Consider the following 25,659-nt stretch of genomic DNA (forward strand, 5'->3'; position numbering starts at 1 on the left):
GAGAGGGTCTGCTTGCAAGCTGTTAAAGGGACAATTACATGTAGGGCTGTAAGAAGAATGAGCATTAGTTCATAACAAAGTAGCATGTGGTGGTGTAAGTAGGTTTGCCCTGCTGCTTTGCTCAGAGCTGCAATGTTAGCTGTTTTTCTTCAAGTTACAGGCAAACTTGATGGCACAGCAGGTTGCTCCACATTTGCACACCTTCGGAAAATAGACATGCGCAACTGGGGATAACAATGGCATTCTACTAAAGGCAGAATATTTCAGAGTCATTTTATAGCTATCCTTCATTGCAAAACACAGTTTTGCCAAGCTGAAACTTTTCATGGTTGTGATATGTGGCCAACTATTTGAACAGGATGTGGACTGGAAAATTTGTCAGTTGTTCGTTTCATGCTGGCATCTGAATATTATGGTTGGGTAAATGACTTTGATTGGCCCAGTGATACATCTGTATCAGTGACCTGTGAACACTGAGAAGCCAATATTTGTTTTATTCCATGATGTGGAATATTTGGGCAGAATGTGTGAGCTTATTCTGGTGCCTTCCGGAAGTAACTGGGAGGAACCACAAGGGATTTAAAATAGTGTGGAGGAAGAGAGAAACTTTATCAGGAGGCACAGCTGCAGCAATCTAACCAATTCTCAGTGCATATAAACATGACTGACCGGATCAAGGAGACTTGCCTGCAATCTGTGTGGCACTCTGCTGAAAAGGCATTCGCCCTGCCTCTGCTTGCAGGGCTACAGCAGCACCAGCTCATGAGAAGGCACCTGCATAGTTTGGAAGGGCTGTGTAGTATGAATGGCTTTTTGCCTGTGCAGACAGATATTGTTAACTCTGGAAAGAAAAGGGATTAAAAAATAACAGTGATAAATTCCACAATGTCAGTGAGTGGCCTGTTGCCAGAAGCTAAGTCCCAAGATAACCGTGCAATTCTGTACGTGTTCAGCCTTACAGTTTGGGGAAGAACTGTATAGAATGTGTTCTACTTTTCACTGTTCTTCTTGTGCCGAGGGGATGTCTCCTAATGCTCTCCAGGGCTCAGGAGTTTGGGGTGTGCCATCCCAACCTGAAGCTGCTTCTCCAGAGAAGAAATTGTCATGGCAGAACAGTATGAGATTCTTCTTCCATCCACTTCACTGCAGTCTTCTCATTCCCCAATGCCTTTTTGGATCTGTGCTCGTACCTTTTACATCCTGATGAATTTACAGGAGTTGCAATTTATTCAGTATTTGCCAGATACTTTTGGCCCAGATGGTCAGTGTAGTATCCCCTTCCCCTGACTGGAGTGAAAAATAGATTCTTGCTGTTGCTGAACTTAGATAAGTCTCATCACAAGCTGCATCTGGCTCCATAAGTTTAAATAACTCAGGGTTATAAATCAGCTCAAGACTTGTTAAGCAATACCAATTTCCTAGTCTTAAGATCTCAATGCCTTGTAGTCAACAGAAAGCCACAGTGCCTGACTTGTGGAAATTTTGGTTTACAAAAGCTTATGATTTTGTCATACCTTGTAAACAACATGCTCTGTTGCCCTGTTTTGTGATGTGATTTCAGACAGCAAGAGACAAATCATGGATTCAGCATTTGTGTCTGAAAATGGCTATCTTGATCTGCTGCACAGTGATATCGATCCATTGCATCTGTATACTCTCTTTGACCCTACATCATCTGGAAATGAAGAAAGTGACTTCTCAGCAGGTTAGTAATACTCTAAAAATGTCTTGATCTGTTTAACCATCATTCTGTAAGTCATTACCATCTCCTCTTGATGAAGTAGCCATCTAGTGGCAAGTTATTGTGGTTGCTGAACTAAACTCAATGGATACTTGGTGTTATGATGTAATAACTTTGTCTTTGTCTATCTAGATATAAAATAGTGGCTGGTTCCAGGTGCCATCATCTACTTAAAACTGAGTACATATTTACAGCTTTCTGCTCAGCAGGTGTAATGAAACATACTGTACGTATTACCCATTAATTTGTGAGGTGATGTGTGATGTCTTTGGTTCACATGTCATTCCTGTAAGCAGTATTTGCAAATGTTCCTATCCTAGGTTGGTCAAGCATAACTTTCAATGCTTTCATAGTTTCAAGCCAAAAGCTTTGCAAAACGTGAGCTTGCGATGAAGCCAAACAACTGCAAGCAAACAAATAACTGCAATCAAACTAGCCTTTTGTTTCCTTCTGAGATCCTAAGACACCAACACAACAGACTTCCATTAGCAGATGCTATTTTACAGCTTTTGGGGGCGTGGGTCAGCGATTTCATAATTCTGTGACGGAAGAGAAAGCAGAAGGGCAGGGTGGAAAGGTGGTACTTTACATATCAGTTCCTACAACTAAGCAAGTGAGGAGTTTGGCCTTAGCCCTCAAACTTTCTGCTCCCGAATCTGTGTGAAAGTGTGGAGGTTAATTTGCAGGAACGGACACCCTGTAGTAGGTAATTGTTAGCTACCTGGAATTTCTGCCCTTCCCTGGCTTTTCTGGGGAGAGGGAGGGACAGCATAAAAGTATGCAGGCGTATCTGTGCTGCTAAATGCGTTGTGGAACAATATCTGAGCTTATTTTAAACAAATTAGCTGGGCTGTGGGTTGAGGGTGGCAATGAAAGGAGAAGAACAGAAGTTAATGTATGACAGATATGAAGTCCTATAGCTCTGCACCAGATAGGCATAAAATGTTACCAAATCAGAATGATACCATTTTACATTCTCATTACTTTCATGAGTGACTGGTGTCAACAACTACATGTGCAAATCAGTGGAGACCTGAGCTCCAGAATCTGGAATCATCTTTGTGATTCGTTATTTCCCTGTTTAAGCTTTGCTCTCTCAACTTCTGTTACTAGCATCTGCAGGAATGTGCCTTCTGTACTGCCATGGCCTCACTTGCTCGGTGATTGAAGGTAGAATGAATTAGGGATCAAGGACTGACTCTTACTACATCAGAGATGTTTCACTTGTTTGAATACTTTTGAGCCTTAGCAGTGTGTGAGAAGACATAGGTAAATGAACCAGTGTCAGGGCATGGCCCATCACTGGAACTTTGACATCTGTGCTGTTAAACTGTTAACGTGGTCCCTGGCATACTTTTGACTGTGACTGACTAGCATTTTCCCAAGCAATTCCTAGGTGCAGTTCAGGGATTAGCATGGACCTAGCACCATTTCCAACAAGAAATTTGGATAGTAGCACCGTATTGTGGAGGGTAGGAAAGTATAATACTATGGATGGGTCCAAACCATGCCAGTAGGCATCAGGGTCAGAGAACAGGTTCTGGAACTGTTTAGTTTACTAGGAGTCATGAAGCCTCAGAGTTTAGCAAAAGGTGAGTGTTGATTTCTGGATAACTATAAGTTACTGTCAATTCAGTTCAGTTCCTAGCTAGCCAACATGCAATGCAGAGCCAAAGCCTTACGCTGAAGTAATAATTCTGCCTTTTCAGGATGTCCTGCTTTCTGTTTTTCTTTTCCTTAGCTATGGTATTCATTGAGCCAGTTTTCACTCCTTTTTAATTCTAGATCCTGAAATTGATACCAGCAACTACGATCAGTTCAATAACATGGATTTCCTTTGTGCAATGGAAAATGATGAAAATGGGGATGAATCGTATCTCTGTTCCAACACAAGGGAAGCTTATGCTAGAATAGGTATGAAAGTTATTTTGGGTTTTGTTTTTTTTTTAAGGTATTGGCATCTTAACATGATCGTTATTTTCTGCTCACTTCTTACAAATTCTATGTTCACTCTAAAGTGGTAGTGTCCACTCAGAAGTGGCCTGTTGCTCATGGACATTAGATCTAACCATGCTACCCAAACCTGTGCATCTCATTGTGGGGAAACGGATGAACAACAGTTTGTGGTTGTCAGGGGGAAAATCTCTCTATTAATGGACCTTTCTGCTTAACACTTCCTGTCTTAACTTCTCCTTTCTAGTGTTCTGTATTTCCTGAACAACAATTACAGGTTTTACAAGAAAAAAATATTATTTTAACTCCTCAATTTCACTGAGACTGCAGAATTCGGTTAATGATAAACTTGCAATAGTTTCTACTGTGCAATTTACTGTGCAGTTACTGTGTTCCTTTTTTTGTTCTTGATAGCTGAATTAGCAGAATATGTGCTCAAAGATCAGCAGGAGAAGCAGGTGGAAGACACTTTTGGTAAGATTTATGTGGCAAAGATTAGTTTTCTCCATGACAGTGATCTGGCTAACATCTCTGTACTTCATCCCCACAATTTGAATGCTAGTAAGGTTTCTATACATCTGTTATCTTCTTTTTCCACTTGGGAACTGTGTCGTGGCGAATTCTGAGGATCTTCTGTATTTTTGCAGGCTCAGAGGTGACAGTTGTATTTCTGACCAAGTTACTGATCACCTCACCATGGCCCCATAGTGTATGTGCAGCTCAACTGTCTAGTGCCGTATATGCCCTCAGGTAGCATCAGACTTTTTCTGAGCGTGTGACACAGTTGATGTGCATGTGTTCATTAAGTCTGACCCAACCAGAGGACTTAGCATGCATATAAACATAATTCATGCACGATTATTTCTGTCCAGGATGCACAGAGCTGCCCGAGGAAGCCTGCCAGATTTTACTTCATTCCCTGACCAATGCTGCAATGGTATAATATGCACATAGTGAATGATTTCTTCATTGCAGTGCTTGCCCAGAGATAATTCATTTGCTTTATACAAAAGCATTGTTTTTCTATTGATACATAAGCATGTGTTTATTATTTCAAAATATATGCATATGAATATGTGGCTGCTGTGAAATCCACAGATTGAGAAGGATTCACAGAGTTTCTGTATATCCTGTTTCATGCATGAGAAAAATAACTTGGAATGACTGACCAAAGTTCAGTCCTTAACTAAGACAATTAATTCTGGTTACAAGTTTCCATGTCTTTTTTTATGCTTTTCAGTGCTCCCTGGTATATTTAGAGTTTGGGGGTTTTGCACCTAATGGCAAAATTACTATGGGGTTTAGAGGAAACATTGTACAGTATTAGTACTTAAGCATTTGCCAGTAGAAGAATGATACAGATAACTTAAGCAGTTCTTACAACACAAAATACTCCAACAATAAGATCTGTTTAGAACCCTTTACTCTGCCTCTTAAAGGAACAAATCCTTTTCATATATAAAATGATTGAGTAACTTTACTAGTACTGAGATCACACAAACTCTCTGATTCACCTGAGATACAGTCCAAAAGCTGGGATGTTTTGCCCTCTTTGCTCATGATTAGACTATTGAGAAGTACTTGCATTTTAAGTAGCCACTGAATTTGTGACAGTAGATGAATCTCTTGCAGTCTAGAAACTAACACAAGAGGATAGAGTGTGCTGCCAGGGTTCTGTGGGCTAAGTCATATAGATTTCCATATATGTTTTACAGTATGTTTTCTGTTTTTCATCTTTCATTTGGAGCATGTTTTATCATTGCTGCCTGTGACTGTGTGTCTCTTGCTTTTGCCTCTCCCTGTAACTTTTCTAGGAAAACAATGGTTAACATTTGGCAATATTTAATGCTTTTTAGCAGGGAACCTTATTTTGGATGAAATGGCTGCTGAAAACACTGAGAAATTTACTGACATGAAGGTGCAGAAATGTCACAAACGAAGTAAGTAAAAAAAACATGAGTAACCTGAAAGGCTGTGGTGTGTGGATTCTAAATGTGCATTAAGATCTTTGGTTTTTAAAGCAGCCCCAATGTATCTTTCATGTAGTTCCTCACTGATATAAGCAGATGTTATTCCTCTGACTCTGAAAGAGTCCTGCACATTTAAATCAGCAGTGACTCTGCTCATCCTTTGTGGGCTGGAAGGGACTACAACTCCCCCCATGCATATCTTTTACAATTTTCAGTTTGTTGTTGTGTTATATGACACTAAGCATATTATATTTCTTCACTTTTTCATTGTCAATGTGACAGTGTTAACTTTGTTTTCAGCATATCTATAACTTAGCAAGTGTTAGCTGAATGATTCTCTTTATCAGCAACAATAGCAACAGCAAAAAGCTTTGAGTACTGTCACAAAAATCTGCAACCTTGTTGAAAGTTCACAGTCATAGTAAAATAATATGAGGCTATTCACATTCATTTTTAATAAATATGAATTCTGCAGTTCTGAAATAGCTGAATTGGAACAGCTAGCACTCCCTTCTACTTCAAAAAGTGGAAACTTTCCACAGTGGAAAATTAAAATTACCCAGCTGGGTTCTATTTGTGTCACTTACCATTATCTTTCTTTCCATCAGCCTTCTTAGGCTCTGCAGAGAGTTGCTCTGGTGTTTCAGAACCCAAATACAAGAAAATTGGTAAGTTATTGGATGAATAGGAAAAGATCACTGAATGTGTATTGTCCTGTGTTCCAAGCTCTCTTCCTCTGTTAGGTGTTGTAGCCTTGCCTTCTAGGGAAAGTCTGCTCTTGCAGATTTGATAAAATAGTGTAATGGTGAATTTTCATGTTTAAATGCTTTGAGAAGAGTAGAAATCACTGCAGAATCACATTCTTCTTACTCTGCACCTCAGTCTAATTGATGATGTAACAAATCTATGGCCTCTTATCTGTAGCTATTGAACTGTGCGTATTGGGACTGACCACATGGTGGCCTGGAAACAGCTGGGATCCTTGTGCTTCAAAAGCACAAGTTCCTGCCAAGTGAGAGGAAAAATGATTTCCTTAGCATCAGCAGAGGCACGGCTGAACTTTTCTAAATCCATCCGAGAGCAGAAAGCAGGCTAGTGGAGAACTAGGACAGTGCCACATTTTGTAATTTGTTTAATGTGCATCCTTTGTTTATGGTGGGTTATTTGACTCTGAACAAAAGAGGATCAAAACCAGGAAGTGCCAAACTGTGGCCTAAGTGTGATACCTTCCAAAAATCCAGTAAAACAGCATAGTAAAAATAACAGCTGTGAAGAGAAGGCTCCTTGACCCAGCCCATGCTATACAATCCTTTAAACCAAAGTAAGTATTAGAAGAAAAGTAAATTTCTTGGTGCTGAGCGCTGTCGGACCACCTACAGGACAGCATCTGTGACAGGAAAGCAGGCTGTAATTTGTTCCCCGGGGGTAAAGCAGTGCTAGAGTTCTTATTCTGCTGTAGGCTAAACAGCAGTCTCAGGGATAGCTAAACCAGAAAAAACAGTCTTTTGAAGCAATCGCCTTTTGTTGAACATATGGTATTTTGAAATAGCGTGCCCATCGCTGTATGCTAGTAGGCTTCCCAGGCTTCTTATGGGGAATGCCGATTGTATCGTATCCACTGGGCATTTTGTGTGTCAGGATGGGCAGCAAAACGCAGCTTGTAACTCAGAGCACCTTCAGAGAGGGCTGGATCAGGGGACTGCACCTCTGCAAAATTCGGGCATACAGCTAGCAGGTGCCACAGGCTGGTGTAGAATCAGACCAAAGCCCTAGGCAGTGCACGTGCACTGGGGCCCATGACCTGAGCTGGTTTTCTGATGTTTGTGAGGAATTCTGGGAGGGGATGGAGCGTAATCAACTGTGCAAAAATACACTTGATGGATTTGGAAAGGTAAATACAGTTCCTTCTGAACTGGTGCCTGCTGGTTGTAGTTACTCAGACACAGTTAAAGTTCCTGGCAGTTAGTACCTACTAAAGGTGGATTATGTACTAGCTGCTTAAATTCCTTTATAGATTTGCCGCTTTTTAAAGCCTGTTTTTGTACCACAGTATCAATGAGAATTTCCAGTATGAAAATGGCACATCAGTTCCTGATGAACAATGTAAAAACACCTCACCCTAAAGAGCTTTCAGTCCAGTCTGCAGTGTACAATGTGGGCGGCACAAAAAGCATGAAGGTTTGCAGCACTTGGTAAAGTATTAGACCACAGGAACTGATTAGTGACTTAATTGTTCCTGCATGGATAGGACGAAACCCTTCTATGAGTCCAGTCAGTCATCGACCATGAATGGTGGTGGGGACAACAAGTAGGACATCTGTTTCAATCCAGCACTTAAAATGGTGGGATACCCTAAGAGAATGAAAAATATGCAAGGGAAATTAGAAGTGCTTTACCCTTAATGAAATAAAATGTGTCTTTCATTTAATTGGTGGCATGCAGGTTAATAAATAAGAGAGCAGAGTTAATTAATATCTGCTATTCCAAATAATTACTGTAGTAATTGGGCTTAAGAAGAAGATATCACAAAATTTTTATTAATAAACTTTATTTGTTCTAACTCCAATTTCTTTTTCATCCAGTACTTTGCAAACAGCTGCTAGATAACTAAATTTGCTGTATTACTGTTTTACAGTATTTACTGTATTACTGTATTTACAATAGTAGAGCAAAACCAGTGGTGGAATTTTGTTCACAAAAAGGGAGTCCTAATCTGAGTAGTGGGCTGTGTAGTCACCTTCTCTGGATCATGTTGTGTAGCAAAGGGTGTGCATAGTACACTGGCAAAAGATAATGACAAGGACAATCCAACACCTTTGCCTGTTAAATCTGTGCTGGAAGTGAACCAAAAAGCAGTGGATAATTTGGAAGTCTTGAAGTATCTGATGCAGGCAGACACAGTACAAAGTAGTAGAAGAAATTCTGTCATCGCTGCAGAAATGCAGGGCTACGGCTGATTGAGTTGCAAGCACTGCATCATCAAAAAATTTCCTGGTGTGAGTCTGTTCAGAGGTGCTTGCTAGCTGCTTGTACAAGCCATGTGATGCACAATTGTGTGCAAAAGATGTCAAAGAATGGTAAAATTCACTCAGACATGCAGTATTTGTACATTTTCTTTCTTCTGGATCTGTGCTCTGTGCATTTAGATTTTGTCCTATGTGCTTTGCCTTACGTTAATAGACTTTCTTTAGTCTATCAACAACCAGCAGTCATGAAAAGCTGGGTAATCACTTGTATTTTGTATTTGTTGTGCCTTTTAAGAGGTTTTGTTTAATGGATTTTGTGGCCATCACATGACTCCATGAACTGTGGTTTGCAAACTCTCCGGATTTGCCCAGAAGCTGCAGGAGAGGATAAGTAGCCCACTTTTAGAAGCCAGGAGGCTTAAAAAACAGGAAAGTAATTATTCTACACTCTGTTCCAGGGTCTTCAGCACATTTGATTCCAGAGTATCTGCCTGTCAGCGCGAAAGGGAGCCAACAAAATACAGATTTTGCAGCTCCTCCTCAGCAGATAATTAATTTTCTTATTGAAAATGGCACATCAAATGTTATAATATATCCAGGTAAGAACCATAATCTTTTATTCACATAAATAGGTAGAAAGTACTGGAAAAACAATGCTGTCAACAAAGTACTAAATTCCCTCACCACAGTCATTGGGGTAGCTGCGGTACCCTGAAATCTATCATCTATTTGTTTCATTTCCAGTGCTGACTTCTTCCACTGAAACATTGATCCCCTCAAGTTTTCCAGTTAGTTTATGTGGTAAGTGTAAAATGACTTTTTGTACGTAGAGTTCTTTGGATGGGAGAGGGAACATATTGCTTGTTCTCAAAGCCAATGCTCTCCTCCAGGCTTTACTCATGTTGACATTCTTCAGGAAAAGAAAAATTAATGGCATTTCCTTCTCTGTATTGATCACTGGCTGCTTAGTCTAGTCCGAAATATGAGGTAGGTAGGATTGCAGAGCAACAGTTCCAGTAGACGTAGCAACCAGTCCACTGTGTTTGCTGTAAAGTCCAGTTTCTCAAGTCTTACCTGGTTAAAACAATTACAAAAACCCAGCGTGTCTGAGTATTGTCTGAATGAGAAGCCGTACTGGTACTGGCTTGGCCTGAGCATCTTAAACATGCTGTGCTAGGAGCTAGATTGCAGTCAGCTCACATGGAAGCCCCAAAACCCAAATGACCTCTTTCCTATCTAACTTTAACTATACAGTAACTTTAAACAATACAGAAGCTTAATATACAGAAGGGCTTATAAAGAAATCAGAGTTTTGGTCAGGCTATAACAGTCCCACTTGTGGTAGCAGACTTTCCACAGGTACTTTTCTTCCAACCCCCAGAGAGCTGTTAGACCAGGGAGTTTGACTGCAGGGAATGTTTAGTTCCTGATCACTATGTACCCTGGTGATTACAGCTGCTTGCAGTTTAGTACAAGTGTATTATTGCCCTCTGGTGGCTAACACCACCCAAAATAGCAAAATTTTAAAGTGAGGATTAATAGGCAAATACCCCTAGGTTTGGGGAAATGTTTTTAAATGGTATATTGTGCAGATCTGGGGAGATGAACCTGGTTTTCCACATCTCTGCTGAGTGGGGTAACCACCAGACTATTGGTGATGTTGGGTTTATAACATCTCTAGCAATTTAAATTCTGTCCTGGACCTGCAAAGCCTTTCCTGCCAAAAGTTTTGTCAAAAATGATACTTTCTCACTAATACTCTGTTTGTAGAAAATACACGTTCTCTGGAAAAATTCTCGTTTCTTTGTGTATGGCAGACACTGCTCATCTGACCGAGTGCAAAGGTCTGCAATAGTTTGAAAACAAACACACAAAAAGAAAGAAAATTGGACAATGACAGTACTTTGTAATGAAGAGTAATGAATAAATTCTGTTACCAGTACAGTCAAGGTTTTACATGTCACTTATTTGTGACTCTTATACTTAACACCTAGTTACAAGGTGCAGAATAACAAAAGGAAGCTATTACTTTTGGTGACAAAAAAGTCTGTCATGTGAACATGAATTTATGCAACACACTGACATTTGAAAAGAACAGTGGATGTCACTCTTTTATGATATGTTTTCTTCTTCACACAGCTATTGGAACAGCTGTCATCTTGTAGTCATGCTGACTACAACAGTCCCTGTCAGCTAAAGTGTACTTTTATTTGTGAACTTTTTTCATCTTTCTCTTGTAAAATAGGCAAATATTTCTTTCTCTAGACAGCACATGATTTGTGTTGCAATGAACTTGAGCATTTGGATTAGACACATTGTTAAAATTAGTAAAGCTGAAGCAATGACCATCTTCCTCAAGTATATTGTTGTGTTTCTCCAGGTTTACAAGTGTTCAAAGAAGTGCAAGTTCCTATAGTTCCTTCTGAAGAACCTTTCAAGAGACCAAGTGAGTTTAGATCTCTTGAACTTAAAAATTGACTATTTATGGCTAATTTTGCTGTGTTTATTCTCTATACAGAAAAGCTACTTGTTGTAGAAAATGTCCTTCATGACAATTTGTGAAGCTGTTCCAAGTGCCCTGAGTGCAATTCCTGTTGTTAAGATGTCGTACTTGTCCACCTTTAGACATCGTTCTATTATCTACCTGAGGAGTGTAACGTACTTAGCTGTTTATATCAGATACATAGAAACCTCCAAAGTGATTCAGATCTTAGGTGTAAAGGTGTCTATTGTGCCTGCACTCTTAATTTAAGTACCTCGAGTTGGATGGGATGAATCCAGACCTACATGCTTCCTGGGAACTGATGTATTTTGGCTGTATTACAATTATGAACACCCAGAAGCAATGCTGAAAACTGTGGACTGGTTTCTTCAATATGCTTGTGCTCTTTGTTTCTCTAGGGCCAGTGGAAGCTTTTTGTATGTCACTTATGGATTATTTCCAAGACACGTGCAAATTTGTGGCCATGGAGCGTGAAGTAACTCTTGACCATCTGTTTATTGATGGCACTCTTGTTCAAGGCCAAATTGAATCCAAGAGTGGGAAGAATAGTGTAAAAGTAATGGAAAAAGAGCTGGTGACTTGTAATCTGCAAGCAAAGGAAAAGGCAGCCCTTGAAAGAAGCCAAATATTTCAAATCCCAGGAGGTAAAGAATTAGAGACTAAAGTGATTGTGGTGCTAGGAAAAGCAGGAATGGGAAAAAGCATTCATGTTCAGAAGATCTGCCAGGACTGGTCCAGTGGAGAGTTTTCTCTGTTTGAATTTGTCTTTTGGTTTGAGTGCAAACAAATAAACATGCCTGAGAAGCGATACAGCTTGAAGGATCTGCTTCTTGAGTTTTTTGTAAAACCTCAAGAGGGAAGCAATGAGGTCTTTGAATACATACTACAAAATCCCTCTAAAGTCCTGCTGGTTTTTGATGGCTTTGAAGGGCTGCATGATAATGAGAATTCTCCTCATTGCTCAGACAGCAAGCCTGACAAAGAGGTGTACAGTATAAAGGAGCTACTTTCAGGCCTCATCCAAAAAAAGATACTGAACGGTTGTACTTTACTACTTACAGCAAGATCTAAAGACAAGGTGAGCCAATATGTGTCCAAAGTGGATAAGACTATTGAAATAGTAGGATTCTCCCCTCAGCAGAGAGAATTATACATAACCAAATATTTTGAAGGATTATCCTACTGTGATAAGGCACTGAAATTAATCAAAGATTGTCAGTACCTGTTCAGTCATTGTTACAGCCCTGTTATGTGTAGATTTGTTTGTTTTCTCTGCGAGACAGTACTTGAAATGGGAGACAAAGACCTTCCTTCGACTCTTACTACACTCTTCCTGAAATTTGTTCAGCAAAAGCTAACACCTATGCAAAGAGATGTTTCGCCCATGCAAAATCAAGTGAATCTTGCTATGCTAGCCTGTATAGCCTGGTATCTAGGAGAAAAGCACCAAAGTGCCATGAGAAGTGATCTTCTCCCTTCTAAGGAAGTTAAAGAATTTGCTCTGAAATATGGATTTGTCCTGCCATTTGCATTCCCCAAACATTCAGATACTGGAGAAGAAGAATTCGGGAGCACATTCTCCAATTTTGCCATTCAGAATTTCTTGGGTGCCCTTCACCTTATGTTAGCAGAAGAGATCAAGGATAAAAGCCTAACAAAGTACCTGTCTTTTCCATCCAAGAAGAAAAAACCTTATAACTGGTTAGACTTAGTGCCTCGATTTTTGGCTGGATTGTTGTTCCTCCAGGATGACCCCGACTTCTGCTCCCTTTTGAACAAGGATGTAAAACAATCAACCAAAAAGCAGAAAACACTCTTAAAATATATTAAAAGGCTGCAGATAAATGACCTCTGTCCAGAGAGGTTACTGGAGCTTTTTCATTGTATTTATGAAACACAAAACAACTATCTTTTGGAACATGTGGCCCTAAGACTCAAGCCAGAGCTGTCTTTTCTGGGTGTTGTTCTTACACCACCTGATGTCCACGTGCTGTACTCTATTTTAAAAAGGTCAAGAAAAGAGTTTTCGTTGGATTTGCAAAACAGCAGCATTGACATGCAAGGGCTAAAAGACTTGGTTGGCCTAAAGAATGTGGCATCATTCAGGTTGGTCATTCTTTGTAGATAGTAGCATCAGTCATAGGACTGTATGTAGAAGACGTTTTCATGCAACAGCAGCAGTCATATCTGTTGATTTCATATGTTTTGTCACTTTACAGGGCTTCCCTCAGAGATATAATCAGGCTCTGGAAGTCTTTAGAACAGACAAAAGAGTATGAACTGCTGAGAATGTCAACAGAGAAATTTATTCTTGATCCCTTTAAGGCAAAGACGATGAAGGACATCAGTGACCTTTCTGACCTTGTAGAGGTGCAGAAGAAGATGATCAGTTGGTAGGCTCATCTATGATCGAAAGCCCTCATAATATATTAGTGAATTAAGAAAATGGGGGTTCAGTGACTGTCCTGGGGAATGGAGTCCTCTGTCTAAGAGAAGTAAACTGAGGCAATGCAAGTTCTTGTGTCATCTCATGCATTCTACTACTCTGAGGTAGAGTGATTGTCATGGCAGGGAGGAGGATTGATAGTCCTGTGCAGAATATTTCTCAAAACTGCCATTAAAGAAGTCAGCGCGCATTTTTTCCTCACATTTCTTTTGAATCTCTGAGTATGTTATCTTCCAATTGCTTTCAGTTACATAACCTGTGCTAACTGATTTTTCCCCTATAGCACCTAGGCCATAAATACAAGCTTTTTTTGCACTGGCCATAAATGACCCCAGTCAGTCCTTTAGCTCAGAGGATAAAGGCTTATGTTACGTGGTCCACAAGCCCTGTGTTTCATCCTTGCTGATGATGTGGCTAGGGGATTGGTTACAATAAAAACATGCATGAATAAAGTATTTTGTATTTTTTTTTGAAATCAAAATGGTGACATCCATTTTGACACAGATTATTTTGATTCAAATACACACAAAATAAGTTTCTTGTTTGATGGAAAATACTTGTTTTAGAAGAATGTATTTTTCAGTTGTATTGAAGAAAGGGCTGACAACTGCCCCATGAAAGGCAATTATTGGATTGGAATCAATCCAATGAAGAAAAATTGGAGCAGAAGTTGTTCTGAAGTTTTCTAGTTTCCTAGAAATGTCCTAGTTAATGCAGCAGTGGTTTATTTCTTGTAAAAGTTTACTAATACATTTTTTATAAAGTACTGTTTTGGCTTCTAAAATATTTCTTATATCTTTGTTCTATTGTGATTTATTTAGTGTGCAAGATGTATCTGGTTGGAACAGCTATGAAATTCCTGCCATCAAAAACCTCAGAAAACTAGAATTTGCGTAAGTGTTATGCCTCTCTGTTGATATATGTTTACATTTAAGACTGAGAAGAGTTGTGTATATTGGCTACAATCATTGTACTCACATAAAGGTAGTCTATTGAAGTCTAGTTAAAGCAGAAACAATAAGCAAAACCCATTCATTTATGTTTTGCCAGTCTGAACTGGAATTATTAATTTATGGTCAGAACTTGAAAATGTCATTTCTAGCTCCCACAGTGATACATATCAACATCGTTCTATCAATGTTGTTTGATTTTACTGAAATTTAGCTCATTATCACCAGATGCAGATCTTGTCCCACAGGATGTAAAATACTGGGATCATGATCCAATTACTTGTGAAATAGTCTTTCCCCAGAAATGCTTCACTTTCCTATCTGAGACTATCAAGATTATAATACTTAGTGAGAAATGTGAAAAAATAGAAAAAGACCAGAAATATAGGAATCTAAAACAAATGAGAGTAGTCTTGCAAAAAGAAACAAAAATGTGGCAAATGCATGTACCGCTTTCTCAGTGCAAACGGTTCTGCCCTGTTTGACCTTAGCCTTGTGGGGTCCTCTTCTGGAGGCTTTAAAGCAGAAGTTGTCACCCACCAGTCTGGTGGGGCAGGGAATGGTTGCTTACTCAAGAGTGTAAACTAGCTTCCACTGGGGGCTGTAGGGCAAGAGCATAACAGATTTATAACTTTCGCTGTTTCTGAGCATGAAACAACGGCTGTGTGTCTTTCTTTATTTTCTTCTAGGCTGGGTCAGGTGTGTGGCCTTCAGGGATTCCTAAAATTTGTGGGAATTCTTGCAGCATTTCCATCACTTCAGCATTTAGAGTGAGTAATTCTAAAGATTAACCATGCTAATGTTGCTCCTCAGCAGACCTTGATGATAGGGGAGTTCATATATCCGAGAAAAGTTTTATTTGCAAGAGGACTACTTGTTTTGGTGAACAAACTGAACAAAATATTCAGTGAATAGAACAACAGACTAATAGTTAAGACTTGTCAGGTCTGTTGCTGATGCTAGTTAAGATATTTCCTTCATTTGATACCCCTTCAGTCACTTCCACCTCTGTTAGAACTTGTGGGAGAGGTTTAATGCATTGGCCCCACTTGGTGCTCCCTCTTGCTGCAATGGCACTGACCGACATTGCCTACTTATTTCTTTTTCTTCATGCAAGTTCCATAACCCATCTGAGCCACAGGCTTCTCCATGGTAAGGTCTCTGAGAGATTCCCTGTTAAGTCTGTCCCCTGAGAGAACAGTCTAGCTCCTGAAGCAGCAGTATTAAATGATGGGGTTAACTTGGGTACATGTGCCTGTGCTGTGTAATACACCCTCCAGGGTCAACAGGCATCTTGAACTTCTGGTAACACGTGCAAGAACTTGAGTTTTGCAGGTTTGTTTCGTATAAAAGATATGAGCTCTGTAAAAATATATATATATATATATATATATGTATATATATATATACACACTCATCTAGTGTCTGGTTTCATTTTGCCCGCATATCTTTGCCTTGTCTTTGTTCCTTCCTTTACCAGGAGGAATATTAGAAATACAGTTTCAAGAACTCCAGTTATTGTTTATTCTCTCACATCCATGTCAAACCAGCTATCTCTGAATTTTAAGCTGCTTTACTCTAGAAAGAATCACAGCAACGAAAGTCAGTATTCTGCCATCATATTTCTGGGAAGATTACTGAGTTTTGAGAGGGCATTCAGTTTACTGGCTCAGCCCATTGGCGTTTATGTGTATTGTACCTGAACAGTAGCCTATTTACGATATTTTGGAAAAACAGTAGAACTCTAAAACTGGAAACAGCCTGATGAATCCCGGTGTTGTCTGTGATATTAGAAAGGCATCTAGCATTTATTTGAGACAGCCTAAAACTCTTTCCATCAGGATACCTGAATGAAAAAACTTCACTTCTAATACTATCTTGGGAAGGAACAATTTAAGCAGGGATTTACAGCATGTGCTGGATTTTGTCTGTTTTGTTCCTGTGTGCACAGGAAATCTTATTTCAGTATAGCTGAAACACAGCTATTTCATAACTATTTTAATAACTGTCAGCATATAGTGAAGTATGGCAGTAAGTGTTACCTACCATTTGCATATCAAAGAAAATGGGTCAAGCCATTCAACTAGCGAAAAAAATTCTTAGGCTGTAAATTCAGGAAGCAGAAAGCTGCTTATTAGAGAAGCTGGAATTTGTGAGATGTTTCTTGCTGATCGAGGCCACTGTGGGGAGGAAGCTTCTCAAGATATACAGAGTGGTCTCTGAGGTGAATAAAACAAAAATTTATATTGATAGGGAAATAATTCCCTCTCTGTGGTCATGCAGCCTTGAAGCTCTGAGTGAAAATAACATAGGAGATGAAGGAGCAAAGAGTCTATCTGAGGTCTTTCCGAAGCTGACATCACTGGAAACATTAAAGTAAGTTACAAGGTTAACAGTTCTAGAAAATTTTGAAAAGAAATAGATTAATCCTAGAGCCTAAGAGATTGTGCCTTAACAGTTACGGGCACAATGAACCCATGGGCATGGTAGACTACTTAGACTATGGGCATATTTAGCCTGCACATTCATCAGAGAAATGGGTTAATCCTATAGCATTAGGGATTGTGTATTAGCAATTCCTCATTTCCCTTCAAGGGTAGTAATTCATCTTTTTTCCTACATTTGACCTAAACAGACTGTGCGAATTACTTAAAAAAACCAAATTGTGTATCAAATATTTTAAATACTTCAGGATCTGTTTCAGGGAGAGCTGCCTCAAAACTTCAAGCAATGCAGGCAAAAAGGACAAGGGCCAGGCCAAGGCAGCAAGCCCTTGGGAAAGGGAAGAACGAAGCGCAGGAGAAGATGGAAGGAAGGTAGTGAAGTGGCAATGGAGGTTCCAGGAGAGCTCATGTTGCTCCTTCTGATAGTACTGAGGGAGTGGGAGAGTGACAGGCATCCCGCCCCAATCACAGCCGCACACAGCCTAGACCACCCTGTACAGTAGCAGCAGTGAGCTGAATTTTCCAGAATTTCTCAGTAGGAATAGGCTGTTTTCTATTGTCCCCCCATCCCCTTCTTCTGTCCCTAGCAGCCTGCTGCCCTAGATAACCATCCAGTTTTGCAGTCCCGTGCAGTCAGTAGGCTTCTGAATGTAAATGCTTAGTGTCTGCCTTAGTACACAGAATGCTTTAGGCTTGTGTCAGTTTAGATGTTGGGGTCTATTAAAGGGGAGATTTTCTGGGGGTTTTTTCTTTTCTTTTCTTTTTTTCACTGGCAGGTACAAGTTACTGCTCTAAATTTTTCAGAAATGCTCCAAATTTAGCAAGAGTAAGTCTCTTTGTAAGTCTCTTGAAATTCAGGCTAATCTTGGATTCTAGATTGGAGAAAGGTTTTGAGTTAATGGTAGCTCAAAGATGGCTTTATCATACTATATTGCAGCATCATATTTGCTGTTCAGGACAACACCTAAAATGAATTTTCCCCACATTATAATAAATTAGAATAAATGTGCTCAACTAACAAAACCATCTTATTTACTATAGCTTATCACAGAATAAGATAACAGATGTGGGTGCAGAGAAACTAGCTAAAGCTCTTCCTTTCTTGTCTTCACTGAAGACCCTTAGGTAAGTGGTTGTATCCTGTTCAATTGTTTTGTACAACAAACCTCACTACTTCTGTCAAAAATTACTGAACATGGAACAAATACGAAAAAAATTTTGCGAAAGGCAAGCTTTGGATTTCATTCTTGCACAAAGTCCAGTCCCACTGCAAGTGGCAAGGCATGTCCCATAAGGAAGGCTTGCATGTTTGACTTCTCTTTCTCTCATTTGCACTCCAGTCATTTCCAGACATCTGTCTTTAGGGAGGAGATAAATGTTTAACCCAGTGTAGACATACAGAAGCATATCTCAGGAATATAACAAGGACTATACTGACATTTAAATCCTATTCAGAATACCCACTGATCAATAATGCCCTATACAAGTGCCTACCCAGGGTCATGATCTACTGCAAGAGTGCTGCAAGAGACCTACTGCTTGCTGAGTACAGTGCGATGGCAGCAATGTGGTGGTGTGTGTTTGCTGGTACAGGACCAGTGGTCCATCCCACTCCATTAAAATGTCTGGCATAGGGCTGAATGAAGAATCTTAGAGAGAAATGTTAAAAACTGTAGTGTACAGTTATGGAATAACTTGCTCACATGGAAATCCTATTCTGAATGCCCTTCCTCAAATCTTTGTGCTTTATCTTCTTGCAGATTTTTAATTTGATTTAATGTAGACAAGGATGTTCTCATTCATTAAGAATCTTGACATATTTTTGCTGTAGCTGTGTAAGCTGAAGAAGGGAGGTGGTTCTGTGCCTTACTTGATATAAAAAATATGAAATTTGTGTTTTAAAGATTAACTCCAAATAGATAAGCATAAATTGGAAGTTAAGATGTACCAAGATGTAAAACTAGTTTACATTTTCCATTATTCAATTGTGACTATACTGGTTTTGTTTTTTGCAGCTTGTACAATAATAGCATTTGTGATTTTGGAGCAGAAAATCTTGCAAAAATTCTTCCTGCAATGGCATCTTTAAGGGTGTTAGAGTAAGTATGAAATCTTCTGAGATGATCTAGGCGAGCAAAGTTGCTTACAAACTGAAAATTCAGATCTGTTTTCAGGGAAAGTAGAGGAGACAGAATTTGAGGAAGAAAAGTTCTGATTTGTGATTATGCTGGGCTTAGAAGAGGCTGATGTTGATTAAGATGTAAAGGTTGTGGAAAGATTAAGAGATGATGCCTGATGTGTATTTGCCTGAAAATACTATTTTGTGCCCCTACACTGGATACAAACAGTTCTGTTATTCTGGACTGCTATTCTGGACTACAGCAGCAGAGAATTTTTGAGAAGGCTGTTTTGGTTCTAGGGAATGTTGAAGACTTGTCTTGTTGCTGCCTCTCCGCACTGGAAATGCGTGTCATTCCCAGCCTCATGTGCAGAGAAAATGTGCTTATGTTGGAGTCCAGATAGAGTCAGTGGTTAGAGAGGTTTAAGGAGCAGTTCACCATAGATACTGTGCAGACACTGGAGCTTTGGGTTTTTGGAGGCAGGGATCTATTCTGATTTTTTCTTTTTCTTTCTTCCACCATCCCTAGATAAACCTCTGTGATATTCCTGATACTGAGTGAAATGTTTGATTGTACCGCTAGGTGATGTGATCTAAATTAACAAATATGTTGTTGGTTTTTTTTCTCCTCAGTGTTCAGTATAATAAAATAACTGACGTTGGAGCCCAACAGCTGACTGACAGCCTAAGAAAATGTCCCCATATCAAGAATTTGCTGTGAGTCCCTTGATATTTTGTTTGTTGTGTCTTAGGTCTGTAAATTAGGTTAGAATTCATGCTAAAGTTGTGTTCTGCATTTGTCGGGTTTATAAGAGGCACAAAAAGGAAATCACCAAAATACAAAAGTAGTCACAGAAATATTACAAATGTCATCTCTGGTCTCAGCTGCATTAATTCCCCACTGCCCCAGGGAAGCACGCTTATCCGGCTTTAAGCATAGTTTGCACTGAGCTTCCCAGTGTTCATCCCATCATACCCTCCTAGTGTACCTGACCCACTCTGGGCTGCAGGACTTGCGTTTGAAGGATAAACCATGCACAGCCATCACTAGAGGCTGAAGAGACTGAAGCTGCCGGTGTATATTCAGAGTCAGGGAGTTTGACAGGAAGCTAAAGAATACTTAGGGAGACAGGACTGTAGTGTGTCCTATAACCAGACTCACCAGAGGGGCTTCTTTATTTTAAAAGAAAATACATCTTAATTTGTTCCATAGTTTAAATACTTTTATAGACTATATTCAAAAGGGAAAGGCAGCTTTTACAAAAAAACTATGAAACAAGTTATGCTTAAAATCTTTTTCCTTTATGAATTTGTTCTTACAGGATGTGGAATCCTACCATTCCCTATGGAGTTCTTGAACACCTTCATCAGTTGGATTCTAGAATTAGTTTGTAGATTCAGTTGATCCTATAAAGGTAACTTAAACCCTGGCTCCCTGAGACATTAAAATTTGTTTTGATAGCACCTATTGATGCATCAAAAGTTCTGCAGATCCATGATGGGAAAAAATGATGTAGGATAAATTTGGACTACAATTTTCAGGAACCATCTTAATGTTGCTGACTTTGTTCCTGGTTTTGCTTCTTTTGCTCCTTTTTGCTTATTTCATGCTTTCTTATGCTTAGAGGTCACTGTCTCCAGAGGCCTATATCATGCTGCTCTCCTTTACAAGCAGATGTAGGTGCACATATTTTCTTTTTCACATGGATGTTTAACTGACACCATCTTGCATCACTCTTCTGCAATTCTGTCTCAGCATCCAGGACCTTGAATGCCAGAGTCACATCTCTGTGAAGCCAGAGCTGACTGTGCTAGACACTGCTGGCCCCTCTGGTACAGTCTGCCGTTATCCAAGTTGGAACAGCTGAGGTTAGGGAAGAAAAATTCTGTGCAAAAAGCCTTATTGGCAGTGTATAGTATGATACTCTTCATCTAGCCATATCCTTGCAACTGCCCCAGCATGAACGTTAAAGGGATCTGGAACAGTGATCTGGAGCAGTGCTGGGCCAAGGCTAAGGCTAAGGCTTTACAGTAGGCCTACAGAAAAGTTTAAGAACATTGATGGCAGCTATGGAGGATATTCTGTTTGATCTGTGATGAACTTGACTGCATTATCAATTCAGATGCAGACATAGTGTTTAAAGCTCCTTTTTAGTTGGAGGACAACAGGCTTCTTCCAAAGAAGATTTCAAGGAGGATCACCAGACCTCAGGGGGTATGAGACATAGGATCATAGGAGTTAGGATGCCTTTAAAATCCAGGAGCTCCTTTGAGAGTCCTAATCTGTGGAATAGGCAGACTATTGACATTAGAGGTTAGAAAGAATGGTGCATGGTGGTGAACTCTTCTGCAGTGAGTTCTGAATTGTTGTTTTTCTCCCCTTTGTGGTTTCATCTTTCTGAATGCACTCGGAAGAGCTTTTCCCACAAGTGTTATCTTCTGCACTATGTCATAGATCTTCCCTGATTTTGTTCCACTTTAGGATTAAACATTTTGTCCTGGACCTCCATTTCCAGACACGCTTTCTCTACTTCTGCTAAACCTGGTTTATCTCACCAGAGTTGTGCAGCAGCATTTGCTTTCACCCAGAGACACAGAATCCAATGGGAATGTCATGCCCATATGTGGGAATGTATGCCCATTCTGATGGCAATGTCATGCCCGAAGTATAGTCTCCATCCAGGTCCTCCCTTCTCTCTCTCCATCAATTACTGATCATGCATCAAACCCTGCTTAATGAGCTTAGTATGTGAAACTTCACTTTCACTTGAAATAGTGAGATAGTATCATCCAATACCCCTGAGAGGTTATCCTGCTTCTCTGCTGGTTCTCCATAAGTTGCTGATTCTAACTGGTTTTACCAGGCACAGTAACAGCATCAAGGCATAGGTGGCTAATAAAGAGATGCTGCCCCAGAGTGGCACACGTCAATATCACATCAATTCCCCTTTTCCCCATCCCATTCACCTTGTGTGCCCCATCTCCTTGGCAATAGCACTAGCAGACTGCAAGGGTGCTGCATGGGGAAGAGCAAACTCCTCCTAGGACTTCTGCTAGTTCGGCCCAGTCACTGGCAGCTAGCTTGCTAACCTCCTGTTTTATGTTGCGCAAAACTAAATACCTCTGTGTTCTTGTCATGTTTAATAGATGAGTTCTGTACGCCTCAGGGATTAAGTTTTGTGCTGATTTTTAGTAAGTCCTTTCATTTTTCCTTTGTTAATACAAATCCTCAACAGCTGCTAGTCTCACCATGACGCTGAGCCTATAGTGGACCCAAAGCAAACCATTGTTTCCTACAGTCCTTGTTCTCACTCTGTTTTGTGCAGTTTGCTTACTTGCTGCCACATTTACTTCTTACTCTGTCTCAAGGACCTAGAAATAATTGCACCGTGACCAAAGAACAGTTTGCTGATGATCACCAGGATTTGACTGCCCTGACATTTAGGGGCTGAAGGAGCTGCAGCAAGCACAGGACGTTATGGTTTCATCTAGTATTTTTACTCCCAGTTTTTTGCCATGTGCTCTCCCTTGCTCTTGAAAAATTACCCAGGATGCACCAGTGAAGTGATACCAGTAAATAGGCAGAGGGCAGAATAACCCAAACACAAGAGGCTCTCCAGCTTGCTTTCAGATGGCCAAAAACACATTGCAGAGCCAGCACCAGCTGCTTGAGCCGTGATTTGAATGGTCCTGGCAATGGCTGTGGCTGGCTGTGGCTCCCTAAGCCATGGAACAAGCAAATGGTTTGCATGACTCTTGCTCTCAATGCACTGATCACCAGGTATAGACTTGGCTATTTATATGGCACTGATTAGGGTACAGACTGTGGAAGACAGGTGCCATACCAGCCTCCACAGACTAGCCAAATACAGCAGTAGTGAAACATTGTAGTGATCCTTAACTGTGGTGATCCTTAATAGCCTGCAGTACAACAAAGAATTACCTCTTTGTCTTGTTGAATAACCGTACTTGGCAGAGAAGATGTCAGGGATATGAACACTGCTGGGAAACCTCATACAAGCAAGGCTTGCTACAACTTCCAGTGTCTGTCACTCAAGGATAGCAGGGAATAAGAATCTTCTGAACATGTAGGTCATCTCCCAGATAACCTTGCTGCCTGTCGGTTTTCCAGTCCTAAAATCACTGGCTACAGAGCAATGGCTGTCAGTGGTAGCAAGCTGAGCTCTGTGAGAGTTGGTTACTCTTGGTCATTGGTCAGCTTTCACACCGAGCAGAAGATGCATTTAACACAGATCTCCATAAACAACCTCTTGGTCTTCCTGGTATCTCCCTCTGCTGCTATCCTCTCATGTTTGCAGCACATTTCTCTGATTTGGGTTACCCATTCATGCAGTATCTGAGTATGTGAGGAAACAGGCAGACATTCATCTTCACTGAGGATTTGTAGCAGCAGGAAGTCTGTATCTTGTCTCCCAAAACTGAAGCATTCAGCATCTACCAGTCACTGTGTTGTGTTTTCAAATCACATCATATATATATGATTTTGGTGATGTTAATGAGTATTAAGCTGTTGAGCATACATCTAATATTCTATTTTCATCATTTCACAGGTAACATAAAGGAGAGCGGAAGGTCTCCTCTGTATCTCCCTATCTTCTTTGCTGTTTTATGAGTCAGGAAAAAAAGCGCTGATTTTCATGACAGTGGCAAAATGAAAAAAGTCACATTTGAGCTCCTGGGTGATTCTTGAAGTGGATGAATGATAGAGTTCAAATGTGTAAACGGTCATTTAACATGCTATTCAAAGACTCTATTGTGTTTCCATTGAAGTGATGATGTAACATCAGGTTTCAAAGATGAAAAGAACATCTGGATATTGCTATCACCATTAAATATGAACAGGAGCCACCAGGATATTGGTAGTATAAAACTGCTTCCTTGATTCACCAAAGTGTAAGATTGCAAGCTGCTGGACCTGCCACATCTGAAGTGGTAATAGATAAAATGATTGTTTCATGGTGCCAGTGCCAGTGGTAACTGTAATTGAATTTGGTTTGATGATTTTGGACTACCAAAGCTCAATGGTTTTCACCCATAAATCTGGATTGATTTGAAGCATTAGGGTCAGGAGCATGATAAGAATGATCAATCTAGAACACAGCCTGATGCAGTAAGATTATCCATGAGAATCTAGAAGTGGCTCTTTTCTTCATGTTTATCACCAATGCTGTCTTAAGGGATAGAAGGATATTTTCTTTCAAATAAGTGTCTTGTTATTGGTTCCTTCAAAAAGAATGGGAAAAAGAAAGAGTTAAAGAGAAGAAATGAATTAAAAATGGAAAACTATTAAGGATTTTTCTGACGATATCACAGAAATCCAAATATTCTGAAGAGTTTCAGTTCATTGCACAAAAATCCTCCAAGTGACAATCTTCAAAGCTTTTTAGCTTGTCTAAAATGAGATCTTTAAAAGTGTTTTTTATTTTAAGGAGTGAAAAAAAGGCACTTATTTATATATGGGTGTAAGTTACTAAGAAATGAGATTCTAGGTCACAAGATACATGTCAACTAAAATATTTGTGCATAAAACTTTGAAGAGCTGAAAACTGTAAGTTTGACTTCTGAGACAAATTTGTCTTCTTATTCATATACCTGGATTGGGATTTAGTCTCTCACTTGCAGAGGGTAACATAAATGTACAAGCATCTATTTTATACTTGAAAGTGAAATCACTACTTTGTGTGGTTTTAGAGAGTTAGGAATAATTAGGCAATTATAGACAATAGCATATTTCAGAGTGATAGCATGTGTCTGTTCTGCTGGCCTTGGCGTTCTGTGGGCCAAATACTAGTCCCGCTGACTCTAATAGCAAAATAGTTATCTCTCTTTTTTGTTTTGAGGTTTTCTTTGTTGTTGTTTTTTTTGTTCAGTTCAGCTCCGTGAACATGGAGAGAATTCATAATCATATAGAGACAGTTGTCAGGACCAGCATTCTGGTTCCCTGTCCAGTTATAGGCTGAAGACAGGAAAACAAGATTGGTTGGAAATACCTAGGAATATTCTATATGTCTCAAAAATTGGGAAGGGAGATCTCTGTATGTCAAACTGCTAGCTCAGGGTTAGCTCAACAACCCCCTTGAAATCTCTTCTGCCAGGAAGAATTGACAGAATCCTGACCAAGGTCCTATGCAAACTGAAATCTTCCCACTAACCTCTTGAATACTCTGTTACTTGGTTTAAAAACAGTTACCAGTGTAAAGTTTTAAAACACAATGTTTATGTTCTTTCTAGCAAATTGTATTTCTCTGCTGAAATTTTAGTGCCTGCAGAATCTTGACAGAATGGATGGGGGGTGGACAAATTAAAGAAGGAAGGGAACAAAATGTGAATTTTGGATTGTTTGTTTCTGTGAGACCTAGTGAGTGGAGGTAATAGTACAAGGGAGCAAGGTGAAAAACACTAGGCTCATGCAACTAGAAAATGACCGTTTTCTTCACTATCTGCATGGCTTTTCAAAGCCTAGCCAGAGCAATGCTGCTTTACAGAAATATTCTGCAGTTACTTCTCACTGTAGCTAAATTTGAGAATATGCTAAATACTAGGCAG

General features: G+C 39.8%; 1 protein-coding gene across 1 annotated transcript; it reads left to right on the forward strand.

Moving 5' to 3' along the window:
- Positions 1-1,565: 1,565 nt before the first annotated feature.
- On the forward strand, positions 1,566-23,689 carry CIITA (class II major histocompatibility complex transactivator). Its single transcript, XM_013940250.2, has 18 exons — positions 1,566-1,705; positions 3,527-3,655; positions 4,109-4,168; positions 5,551-5,634; positions 6,273-6,332; positions 9,089-9,229; positions 9,375-9,431; positions 11,011-11,076; positions 11,532-13,239; positions 13,353-13,526; positions 14,401-14,472; positions 15,219-15,299; positions 16,813-16,905; positions 18,015-18,098; positions 18,989-19,072; positions 19,726-19,809; positions 20,415-20,507; positions 23,664-23,689. The coding sequence occupies exons 1-17, from the start codon at positions 1,579-1,581 to the stop codon at positions 20,485-20,487; spliced, it is 3,177 nt and encodes a 1,058-aa protein (XP_013795704.2). The 5' UTR covers positions 1,566-1,578; the 3' UTR covers positions 20,488-20,507; positions 23,664-23,689.
- Positions 23,690-25,659: the final 1,970 nt, after the last annotated feature.

This window comes from Apteryx mantelli, chromosome 16 (genome assembly GCF_036417845.1).
Source record: "Apteryx mantelli isolate bAptMan1 chromosome 16, bAptMan1.hap1, whole genome shotgun sequence".
NCBI classification, from domain to species: Eukaryota; Metazoa; Chordata; class Aves; order Apterygiformes; family Apterygidae; genus Apteryx; species Apteryx mantelli.